Here is a 12,824-nt window from a genome sequence, read left to right as displayed (position 1 = left end):
AATCTAACTGTATTTTCCTGCTCCCATTTCCAATGCATAGCTCAAATACATCCAGAAATTTTCAGCTGAATTACATCTTAGAAATCCTACATGATCCATGATGAATAAAAATTATTCTTTATTGAAACTGTCAGGCTAAAATTAAGCAACTGACATTTTTTTTCTGTTTCTTTTGCTTTAGGAATGACTGGCAATTACCTACTAACAAACCCTCTTCTTCGACCACACGGCACTAACAACCCCTATAACACATTGCTCGCAGAAACAGTTGTATGTAATGCCCCTTCAGCTCCTGTGTTTAACTCACCAGGTGTGCTTATACTTCCTGAATAAACTGCTTTTCTTGGCTCACTCCAAATTCCCTCTTTTCCCTAGATAGAAACTCGAGTTGCAATACCCCAGCCGTACAGTCTGAATTTCTGAAATAAATTCGAGAAATGCAGTGTTGGCAATGTCAGCTTGTAAAACTGCACTATATTATAGTAATGCCTTTGCCCTAACAGTATTTATCAATAATTATCCATGTTTTTAACACAGGTGGCATAAATCTTAATATACTATTAAAGGACTGACACCACATGGTCCGAGAGCCCATCTTCAAGATAAATATCACTTAGAGGTATCATGTCTATGCAATGTAAGGTTGACTCTAAAGCTTGCTGAAAAAACCCTGCTTATGGAATGGATGAGAAAATAAAGCAGTGCAAGGCATCTTGACACCTTTGGATATCCCGGTGTGGAAAATTGTATCCAGCCTCAAACAGATCTAAACTATAGTATAGTGCAGCTTTATGGGAGATCATTTTCCTGTAGGAAAACCTTGAGATTATCAGTTAGAAAAGTTTAGTTCTGTAGGAATAAAGGGTGTCATCATTTACCTAACATTTTGTTGTTACGTTATCTACTTGCTTTTTTTAACAATGTTGCAGTTCATCAGTAAATATCTTGCAGATACTGTTTGATGAGTCCTAAGATCACTTTAGTGTAAATAGAATGATAAATCTTTGAAAAAGAGCTCATAAAACCTTGTTTCCAGTTTTTATTTCAAGTCTCCTTTTTAACTGAACTGTAGTTTCTATTTTCATTCTCTTGTTTTCTTACTTTCCTTATGCTTTCCTCTAGCAACCTACAGAGAGACAAGTATGGGAGTAAAACTTAACTTTGCCTATCAAATGTAAATTTTTTCAGCATGATTTTTAATGGGCACAATTAAAACATAACTAGCGGTCATGACGTAGACTCAGCGGGCAAGTGGTTCACAATTTGCAAATAAAGTGTTTCCACATTCAAAAAGTACTTGCAAACTGCTTTTTGGGAAACACCATGAGGCCTGTAGCAAGCCCTATTGGTAACACAAGTTATTCAATGCTGAAATAATTTGCTGTTTAAAACCAAAGTGGTGTCATGCCGAAATGCTTAATAATTTACTTATATTTTTACATTCCTACAGTAATCTTGCTACAGGCTATGAAAGATTTCAAATTAATTACCTGATCATGGGCAACAAAATTTGCCTCATCAAACCAATTTGAATATATTCTAGCATGCTTAACTCTGCAGTATATCATAGAAAACTCATTTTGGATTATCAGATGTATTTTGATATCTCTTTAGCAGAGGAAAAGAAAATGAAAATTACAGAATTAAATCACTTTCATGAGGGAAATGAATCCAGCATGTGGTCCATGTGTTGTCTACTTTTATAAATGCCATATGTTCTGCACAGCTAAATCCACTGCAAGAAAAATCTTGGAACATACATGAAATTGCGAAACTACATAGTTGTTTAATCAAAGCTTAAAGAGGCCTTTCAAACAACCCTCATCACTGTTAAAATCAGTACACATGGAGAAGAGTTAGTAATAACACAAATGCAAAATGACTTGCAAATTGCTCAGAATTTATTTGGAAATGATTACTCTATTTTTCAAAGTTGAAGACAAAAATCTTTTCATGAGAAAATGCAATCTCTTTTTAATTGAAAACAACATTTCCAGGGAATATTGAATTTTCTAAGATAAGCTGCAGCTTTAATTATGAAAAAATAAATCCACAAAATGAGAAAATGTAAAATCTTTTCAAAAAAACTTTTCCCTTATACTCCTCCAAGCCTTGCATATTATGCAGCAGCCTCACAGTGGTCAGTCTCATTTCAGTAAAGTCACTTCATTCTTTCTTTACTTCCAGACATATCTGTAGATAAAGTGCTTTTCTAGGAATGCTCTAACCATCCAATTTCCATGGTTCAGACTGTTTAATTTCTTGCAAAGTTTTTTTTTGCTTTTTTTGCTTTTGCTTTGCTTGGGAAGCACTGTGCTGTCATAGTTTACATGTCTTTGTGTCTATAGGAAAACCTTTTCTTTATTAAGTTATCGGAAAAAAAGCCAAACCCAAAGCATAAAGACTTTAATCATCATAAGACTTCATTTTTCCCCCTCTTAAACTCCTTTTCATGTTTTCAGCAGACTTACCCAATCTGTCATTCCCTCAACAGCTATGAGATATCAGCCATGGCTGATTTCCTCTTCCCATTCCACAACTAATATTTATTCTTTGGTTTAATTTCTGTGACCCATACTTACAGAAATTCCTAACATTTCTGCATTTGACTTCCATGCCCATGGTAACTGTGGGCCTAGGTCTTAATTAACTATTCTGGTTCATTCAGTGCTGTCACTGTGACTGATGCAGACTGCAGGCAAACTTTGACCTTTAGGAGCCTGGGGCCTTTGTTGGCAGACAGAATATTAGTGCAAAAAAATTACATTAAGTGGGAAAAGAAAAGCTGTTATTGCTTAGTAATCTAATTTGCTGAACCCTTGCTCTGACTAAGTTGCTGAGAAGCTCAGTAATTCTTCATCATGTTACAATAAATCATTTTACTTTCTTTTATATATCAGCTACTCTTAGGCCAGATAGCCTGAGCAGACAGACATGATGTGAGTTGTCCAAAGTGAGTCATTCCACCTGCTGTCTATCGTGTTGTTGGATGGTGCTTGTGGGCCCTGGTCCCTGTAGTGTGAAAGATGGCTGTCCTTGTTTAACATGAATTCTTTGTATTTATCCATTTTTTTCATTCTTTTCTTTACTTCATCTCCAAAAAAAAACCAAAACCAAAAAAACAGGAAAAAAAATGTTAGAAATGTTGTTAAAGTAGTTGCTTGCCAGTTATGTGGGTTTATGTTGTACATTTACCTTCAGTTATGTCTGTGATCTAATTCCTTTTTAATTTAGTGTTGTTTAGGACAAATTCTGTTAATTTTCTTTTTTTAAATCATGGTGATGTACTTCAAAACATAGATGTTTCCAAATGAATTGCTTTGCATTACATATGCAAGGGCATGGAGTGAACAGTTCCTTGTGGAAAAGTCACATAATTGACACTAAATTGCGAAATTCAAATGCCACTATTCCCCACAGGAAACACACATTACTATTTTTAGAATGCATCTTTCCTATAAGGTGTGCAACTGTTTACATTTGGGAATGTTCAATAAACTAACTTTTCTCAAGTTTTACTTCCAAGTACAACTTTGTCCTGAACTACATTAAAGAACTTTGTTAAAAAGACAAAAAAAACCAAAAAAAAGGTGATAAAAACATGTCAGGCAATAACCAGAGCTGTCCTTTTGCATTTCAGGACATTCACTGAACAATGCCAGGGATACAAGTGCCATGGATACTCTACCGCTAAATGGTAATTTCAACAACAGCTACTCATTGCGCAATGGAGACTATAACGACAGCGTGCAAGTTGTAGACTGTGGACTAAGCCTGAATGATGCAGCTTTTGAGAAAATGATCATTTCAGAGTTAGTGCACAACAACCTGCGGGGCGGCAGCAAGAACCACAACCTGGAGCGGGCGCTGCCAGCCAAGGCTGTGATCGGCGGGAGCAGTAGCGAAGATGACGCCATCGTGGCAGACGCCTCATCTTTGATGCACAGCGACGCCCCCGGGCTGGAGCTGCACCACAAAGAGCTGGAGGCCCCGCTCATCCCCCAGCGGACTCACTCCCTTCTGTACCAGCCCCAGAAGAAAGTGAAGACCGAGGGAACTGACAGCTACGTCTCACAGCTGACAGCCGAGGCTGACGACCACCTCCAGTCCCCCAACAGAGACTCTCTCTACACGAGCATGCCCAACCTCAGAGACTCTCCCTACCCAGAGAGCAGCCCCGACGTTGAAGAAGACCTCTCTCCCTCCAGGAGGAGTGAAAACGAGGACATTTACTACAAGAGCATGCCAAACCTAGGAGCTGGCCACCAGCTCCAGATGTACTATCAAATCAGCAGGGGTAATAGCGACGGCTACATCATTCCCATTAACAAAGAAGGATGTATTCCGGAAGGAGATGTTAGAGAAGGACAAATGCAACTAGTGACAAGCCTTTAATAGTGTAGCAAAGAAATATTAAAGGTCACGTTCAAGTATTACAAAAGACTTAATTGGCCCCGTGCAGGCTCCCTCATATCTGCTCGAAGAGACAATTCTGTTGACCCTGTGGTTCTCCAGTAACAGGGATGACTGGACCTTGCAGTTCTGTGAATTTTTATAAAGCAAAAACTTTGTATATACACAGAGTATACTAAAATGAATTATTTGTTACAAAGAAAAGAAATACCAACATGGTATTTACGATATCTTCTGCTGCTGAATTTAACAAAATTGTGAAAAAAAAGAGAAATAAACACTTTCCAGCCATTTTACTGCAGCAGTTTGTGAACTAAATTTGTAAATATGGCTGCACCATTTTTTTTTCCTAGGCCTACATTGTATTATATACAAGGCGTAGGCTTTAAAATCCTGTGGGACAAATTTACTGTACCTTACTGTTCCTGACAAGACTTGCAAAAGCAGGAGAGATATTCTGCATCAATTTGCAGTTCACTGCAAATCTTTTCCATTAGGGCAAAGATTGAATACATGTCTAACCACTAGCAATCAAGCCACAGGCCTTATTTCATATATTTCCTCAACTGTACAATGAACCGTTCTCATGAAAAAATGGCTAAAGAAATTATATTTTGTTCTATTGCTAGGGTAAAATAAATACATTTGTGTCCAACTGAAATATAATTGTCATTAAAAGATAATTTTAAAGAGTTTGAAGAAAATATTGTGAAAAGCTCTTGGTTGCACATATGTTATAAGCTGTTTTTCTTACACTGTTCATAGTGCGATAGTTTGTTTAAAATGCAAGTTCTACCTGTTTTCACTTATTTTTTCACTGTAAACAGTGTTCTGCTTTGACAAGTTAGTTTTTACTCTTAAGTTTTGAATTTTTATTGCCAAAAAAAACCATAATTGGGGAGAAAGTTGTTTTAGAAGCCAATTATGCCAAGCCTTGCACAAATTTGGTGTAGCTAACAAAGATTGTAACTCAATTCCCTGTTCATCCTTTAATCAGGGTTGGGTGGTAAGGGGTAAAGGGGACACTGGACACTTCTCACAAGCTTTCTCGTGAATAAAAGGTGCCTGTCCTTTAAAAAAAAAAAATAAAACATAACTATAACTCTTCCATATTCCTTCTGCCTATATTTAGTAATTAATTTATTTTATGATAAAAAAATCAAATGAAATGTAAATTGTTTCAACAAAATTCTGCTTTTTTCATCCCTTTGTGTAAACCTGTTAATAATGAGCCCATCACTAATACCCAGTGTAAAGTTTAACACCTGTTTGACAGTAAATAAATGTGAATTTTTTTCCAAATAGGTAAAATGTGCATTATTATGTACGAAGCATAATTGGCATCAGCAGTCCTTCGACCCAGATGTGCCCTGCCTAGAATGGCATCTTTACATTTCATGATTTAAGTGTTGAGAATTCAACAGAAACTGTCTATAGCTGTACAGAAGACAGGTCATCTTTACTGTTCCTTTGTCTCAATTGAATAGGATCAAACCCAGATATAGCAGGGTCATTAGGAAAATGTACTGTAAACTCATATTTGCATAACTTTTAAGTAGGCATCTGCACTGAAATTAAAAATAAGGTGGTAAACACCATTCTCATGTTCTTGGCAACAGTAATTAGCAGTTAATTATTAGTGATGAAGATACATTGTTGCAGTGGGGAAAACACAAATAAGCAGCATTTGGCCAGCACTCTGAGTGCTATCTAAATAATTCATCCATCATGGCACTTGTTTGTGTTAGATAAATAAGCACGACTGTCCCTATTTTTATCAAGCTAGAGAGCTGCAAAAGGCAGCTGATGCCCAAGATGTTATCCACAAATCAGCGGCTAAATTGGAAGTCTGAAATCTTTGTTGTGTTGATTCCCAAGCCTCTTTTGTTCCTCTCATCCAGGGCCTTTCAAAGATAGCATCAAGGACTGCATTTGTCACCACTTCCTAAACTGTGTTCTTTCAAATAACTCCCAAATTAATGCCCCATCATCACAGAGGCCACAGTTTGACGTGTGGCCGCTGTGATTTTCTGTATGATAACAGCAAAAGTTCTCTCAAAAGCTGTATCATTACCTTCTAATGCATTGAAATATATAAAGTCCTTTTGGAAAATAAGTCAATGCATTTTTAAGAAGTTTGGATTTCAGAAGAATGTTTGGGCAAGAATTCCCACTGCTGAGAAGGTTCAAGCTCTAAAAAACTAAAATCCAGGTTGAGATGGAACGGTGGGGTTCAGGTAACCTCAACATATCTATTCAGGACTGTGACACTGTAGCAATTGTTCATAAATAAAAAAGCACCTTCCACCATCACCCACTGGTAACTCTTGCCAGTAAGTTCCTTAACACTTAAAAGCTGCTGTGTTTGCATAGAGTCACTGAAACAGAAAATTTAATCAGAAAGGGTTTGCTCCTTTAGTAGAGATGCTTTAAAAATCTGAAGTCTCTATGAAACAGGACTTAGTTCTTACAATCTGCTGATTCAGGGTGCACAGCAAACTCCTTGGAGCAAAATTTATTCCCTTAGTCTGTCTGGCAAAAGCATACTTGCTGCCTACTACTTAGGAAATCATGTTCTTAAGGATTTCAAAATTATGGTCGTCAAGTAATTACAGTACACATGACCTAATAACATCATCAACTTTCTGCAGAATCTTCAACCCTATTTCAAGCAATTACTCCTTTGTGTCTAACTAAAGGTGGCAAAACTACATACTGGAGAAAGGTTTGTAGCATTGTGATCTTAAATACATATTCAATTGCAAATGTAACAAGTATTCATAATATAAGAAAATGTAGCTGATGAACCTAAGATGAACCAGCTGAACCTAAGTATCATAAGGGAATTCTTTTGTTAGCTTCTTTGTAATGTAGATGTTGCTTTTTAGTGAGCCTGGTTTTCTTTTTCTTTTAATGTTGAGCTAGTGAGTGTCCTGTGTTTAGCTAGCAGCCAATACATTGCCAAATTTCTGTTGGTGTAATTTCTCAGTGTAGTAGGTTACCGTATAATTATATAGTTGACAGCTTATTGTAATTTATGTTCTCTTCTAACATTCCTGCCATCTTGTCTTGGGATCAGAGGGACAGAAGAATTCAGAGGAAGAGTTCAAGAATAGCAAAATAATGGCAGCAGAATTAATGGAAACAAGTGTTTCTTCAGGGTCATCAGTTAACCAGTTCCTATGATGGTGCCCACAGTATGTTGCTATTTTAGGCACTGTCTTTCAGAAGAGCTGTAATTTTCTTATGGCTGGTAATCTCCTGTTAGTATCAGTGTTAACCCTACTGGCTCAGTTCAATTCTTCCTTGTAACTTCAGTCCAGTTATATTAATTCCTATAAAAGATTGAATGGGATGTGCATTTAGTGAACTGTTGTATAATGGTGCTATGCATTGTCTAATATAAAATACATCTCAATTCTACATAAGTGAACCATAACATGAAGAAATGCAACACTGGTAATACCTTCTTAGTTAAAACTAGCCTTTATCTGTAAATTCTACAATACACCTTTGCTTATTTTAAATTTGAAATGAAGTTACTAATAAAGTTTACATATATTCACTTATGTAGGCAATAAAAGGTGTTTCAAGTTGCCATAAATTATGGATAAAATATGTGTCCTACTTGATGTCCTAAGTTTTAAGGAATTTTTTTTTATGACTCAGAACAAATGTTAACAGAGCAACAAAAAAGGAAATGGTCCCTGTGTACTGTAGCTGGCGTTATCCCTCCTTTGCCTCAAAAATAACAAAACTTCTCTTCTAGATTTGATTATATGACAACATATAGTAGTGTAACTTTTAATCCCTGAATAAAATTGCTTTTCAAAATCAAGAGAAGCTACAGGTAGACAATCATATAAATATATATAGATATACACACACAACATTTTAATTCACTAATTCTAAGGTACAATGAAGAACTTAAAAATATGAGATTCAGCAGTAATCCTTCAGTTTTTAAGTAATCCTGCAAAGACACCCCAGAGAGATCACACTAAAGCATTCCTTAATTTATTAAAAAATAAATGGTGACAATCACCTCCCACATTTATGGAGAGCAGTGGTACCATTTCATCAAGCAAGGATCTTGCTATATGGCTTCACTGTGGGATGAGGATCGCAGATTTATGGATGCCACTGGTGTGCTGGATCTCTATTCCATGGTTACACCACAGTTTTGCGCTGAGTTGGAAATAAAAAATAATCATTGTCACAACCCTGGAAGCAAGAGATCTGTGTCTTTCATTTACACAAACACTTTGTAAATTAGTAGGAATTCAGTTAATGGCTCCAGCTCAATCATCTGGCTCTGCCAAAAGTCTGGAGTGAGGGTTTGTTAGGACCCCATCTATTTCAACAGAGTGTTTGGGGCTTTTTTCAGTAAAATCTTCATGTGGTTTTTAGAACGACAACTTCCAAATCCTTTTATTCATGCAGGATAAATTCTCAATGGTATTTCATTAATTCATGCCTAAGAGCATTAATATCTCTTCTTAGTGTATTATGTCATCATTAATCTCAGCCTCTCCCCATCCAAGTTCCTGGCATGTGCAGGGGATCACACCATGGTGCAGCCTGAGTGCTTATAAATGCTACTGAAAATCACACAAACCTCTGCTCAGCAGCAAGGAGATTTTAAAGGACCATTCAATATCGTGCACCAGCTGCTGCAGACATCACTCTGGGATCCCAGATGGAGGAAATCACAGCTGCATAAATTACACTCAGAATAGGTAGCTCCATAAAGAAAATTTTTTTACAACAAAGTTTGTGTGCTGAACCATTTCTTCCTTGGGTGCAAACCTTCTTTTGTAGGGTGAAGTAGGAGCCCTGGCACAATGTAGATTCTCCACTGCCAACCAGTTCAAAGTTTGGGGAGCAAAGCTGAGCACAAAAACATCAGTGCATATTAAAAGCTCAGGTTCCCAAACAGGAGGCAGCCAGTTAGTACCTGTGTGGGTTTTTTTAATGGAGAAGCTGGATCTCTGCAGATAGCATTGGAATAACTGGTCCAGTACTATTGTAGCATTAGAATTGTTTTAAAATATCATAATGCTCCTGAACATTTGGCCTCCATGATTGCTTAACAGAATGATTCCCAAGGGTTAATGAGGTTCTTGTGAAAATAATTCATTTTAATTCTCTTTAAATATACCACTTCTATTTTCCTTTCTTTTTTTTTTTTTTTGGCACTAACAATATAAATAGGAGCTTTTTAACTTGAATTCTTAACACCACTCATTGTTTTAAATACTTACCCTCTGTTTCCTATTACTTAACTTCTTGCTAAACAAACCCTTGTTTTCAGCATCCCCCACCTCTTCAATTATTTGGTTGCCAGTCTTCAGAGTTACTTTTTGTCAGTATGCTTTAAGAGATGGGGCAAGAACAAAATTATAGGTTCATGTTGATTTATGGATGGGAGTTGCATCTTCTGTTCTGTGCTACTGCCACCCCCCTTGGTCTCACCTAATCATTTGTTTTCGTAAGATCCCTTTACAACACACTATTCCACTAGGCTGGACATAGTAAGTAATGACCTAAATAGTTATGGTTAATTTAGAGCCCAGCAAAGCCTACAAATACTTCCAATTACTCTCCTGAATGTGTGCCCAACCTTGCATTTCTCAGCACTGCATTTCATCTGCATCACACTGCCCATTTATTCACTTTGTTAACCCAGGTCAATCACAATCTTCCCTGGTTCTGATTAACTGAAGTAATTCTGTGCTAGCAGCAAACAGTGCCACCTCCCCAGCAGCATGCTCATCCCATTTTCAGATAGCACCAGTTGAATAGAGTAGGGGCACTAGACCATTAGCCTTTTGTCATGCTAAAAAAATCAACCATTTAATCCTGCTCTACCTCTTAGTTTCTAATGCACAACTACTTTAGCTCTCACTTCCTTAATACGCATTTGCTTTAATGGCTTCTTGGTAGGCATATTTTTATATGGATTTTTTTTTCTTTTTTAAATCCAAATAAATTACATCAACCATTCCCTCTAGTCTCAACAGCTGCACGATTGACTTAATTTTAGTACGTTAGAGAGGCACAATTTTCTTGCTCTGAGCAGTTATGTCTCTTTTGGCAATGTTTCCTCTGCAGTTTGTGCTTAAATGTGGATCTGCTAGATGTCAGACCCAAAAAGCACTTCACTGTTCAAAGTGAAACTTTGGTGGAATTTAGGGACTTAAATCCCAGGTACAACAAATGTTACTTCAGGGCCAGAATTAATTATAATCTGGAAGACGTATGTTTTTGTCAGTAAAGCCCTTTTATCATCCCAAGTTTGGTGGCTGTGCGTGTGCAGCCCTGTCATTGCAGCCAGGAGCCACGAGCAGTGTCACTGCCTTGCTGTGCTCACCAGGGCAGACCCTGAATGCCATAATCCAGGAACCAGGTTACAAAGGAGCTCCTTCCTTCCCCTGCTGAAGCTGAAGTCCTGACAATAACTAGTAATTGGAGTAACTCTGATGTAAATGCCACAAACAGAGCTCTGCAGCAGACATGGATCTGCCCTTGCTTCAGCTTCCCTTGCTTCGCTGCAGCAGGAACTGCATTTGACAATCTTTCCAAATCTCTGAGAGCTTGGCAACAGTGGAAAACAGCTTTTTTTTTTTTTTTTTTTTTTTTTTCATGGAAGCTGAAGGCTCTGACCACACCGAGTTTATTGTTCCTGTTGAGAAAAGGGGTCACAACTCTTGCCTGTACCCCAAAGCAGCTCGGGTTCTGGCCCGGTGTCCCTCCCATGACGGATGGAGTGAGGCTGCAGAAGGGCCATGCCCTGCTGGTGGCACTGACCCTGACAGGGGACTGCAAGGTGGTGTGAGGTGCTGCCAGCCCAGGGACACTCAGGGCCCCCAGTGCCCACACAGAGCAGGCAGTGAGGAGCTCAGAGAGCCCCACTGGGGCTGGCACAGCGGGCAGTGCCCTCAGCCTGCCCTGCCCCGCCGCTCACAGCCCTGGCTTCCCCCGGGGCTCAGTGACAGCCACGGGGCCCATGCTCAGTGACAGCCACGCCAGGGCTGCAAATCCTGCCCGGGGCTCTCGGCCTCCACCTCCCTCAGGCAGGAGAGGCTCCGTGTGAACCTACTGCTAAAACCCTTCCTGAGGAGAACATAGCTGAAATCACTAATGACAGGGCTATCTCCCTGACAAAGCCCAAACAAGCTGATACAAAAGTTTATACAAAAAAGTGACGGTTTCCAAGCACATTAGAGGTTGCCAGAAGAGCCTGGACCTTTTTTCAAAAGCAGGGGAGGAAAAGGAATACAGACAGATGGAGAAGAAAATAAAAGGACAATATAAAACAAATGAGGTGCAGAATTAATTTTGCCCTTTCTCATTTCTCTTCTTTACAGCACCACTAGGTGCTGCCCCTTCAAGGCAAGACAGAAAAATCTCAGCAGTGTCAATCTGTCTGGGTAATTTGACAAAATAGTTCAGAGAGCCATTTCTAACTCTTCAAGCTTGTTGATACATGTGTATGACCTAGCCATGCCAGATCACTATATGCTTACAGAAAGCAGTCGAGAAAGTTTTCATTCTAATGTGTTGAAATTTTCAAAGCACACTTTCAAAATCCAATTTAACAAAAAACAATTTACTTCAATGGACCAAAACTCTACCACTCACAAAAATCACTAAAAAGGAAGGGAACAGTCAAAACACCTAGGAAGAGAAAGTTGATTAGGGATTTGCCTTAGCACAGGGTTCCCATGGGTTATCTAGGCAAGTTTTCTAAGGCTAAGAATACCCCCTTCCCTGAGAACAAGGCTTAGTACTAGCAAGGCTGTTATCCATGCAGAGGTGCTGTAAATATCACAGTACTGTGCTTCTCAGCATCACTTAAGGAATCTGGTCCATTCTTAGAAATGCTAGAAGTATCTGCAGAGACAATATTTGTCTCATATCTAAAGGATTACTGTCCTGACTGAATACTAAAAGTAAGCAAAAGTGACACCTATATAAAAAGAAGGAGATCCTACAGTTGCAGTCCTGCAGTGTAACTTGCTTTCATGATCCAGCTCATGGTGAGCACACAGAAGTTTCTCTTGATGCAGAAAGTACACAAAGCTAAGTTCTGCATAGTCTGACATCCAAAGTAAGCAGGTAGCTGCTGCAGGAGAAGTTCTTCTAGGTCTCAGCAAAAGTTTGATGCACATTAGCTGGCACTTATGAGACTTGGTCTCCCCATATCAAGTTAAGAATATGCTTATAGTTGTAAGTGTTCTAATTAGGTCAACTTGGCTATTGTTCTGTGATTTGACAGATGCTGCATTTAAAGTAATTTCAAATACTAATTTTTAGACCTCTTCTGTGAACTGATAAATCAAGTGCTATTTATTCATGAAATTATTCTTTTCTTTCTTAATGCTTATTCCCTCTGGCTTGTAACTTTA

General features: G+C 38.4%; 1 protein-coding gene across 11 annotated transcripts in view; it reads left to right on the top strand.

The window, feature by feature from the left end:
• Positions 1 to 5,520, top strand: part of ADGRL2 (adhesion G protein-coupled receptor L2) — a 155,486-nt gene extending 149,966 nt beyond the window's left edge. For 4 of the 11 annotated variants that reach the window (XM_054285523.1, XM_054285522.1, XM_054285521.1 and 1 more), the window contains 2 exons: positions 182 to 310; positions 3,641 to 5,520. In XM_054285523.1, the coding sequence (XP_054141498.1) occupies positions 182 to 310; positions 3,641 to 4,395 (884 nt within the window). In that variant the 3' untranslated portion in view covers positions 4,396 to 5,520. Of the gene's footprint in view, positions 1 to 181; positions 311 to 1,122; positions 1,175 to 2,900; positions 2,954 to 3,640 lie in introns of all 11 variants that reach the window. The other 7 variants (XM_054285527.1, XM_054285526.1, XM_054285524.1 and 4 more) reach the window with 3 other exon arrangements.
• The last annotated feature ends 7,304 nt before the right edge of the window (positions 5,521 to 12,824 follow it).

The sequence above is a fragment of the Melozone crissalis genome, unplaced genomic scaffold (genome assembly GCF_028551555.1).
Source record: "Melozone crissalis strain CALT ecotype California unplaced genomic scaffold, PUWL_Pcris_2 ptg000045l_1, whole genome shotgun sequence".
Taxonomy (NCBI): Eukaryota; Metazoa; Chordata; class Aves; order Passeriformes; family Passerellidae; genus Melozone; species Melozone crissalis.
The sequence above is the reverse complement of the archived record's forward strand: the minus strand, read 5'-3'. Positions and strand labels throughout refer to the sequence as shown.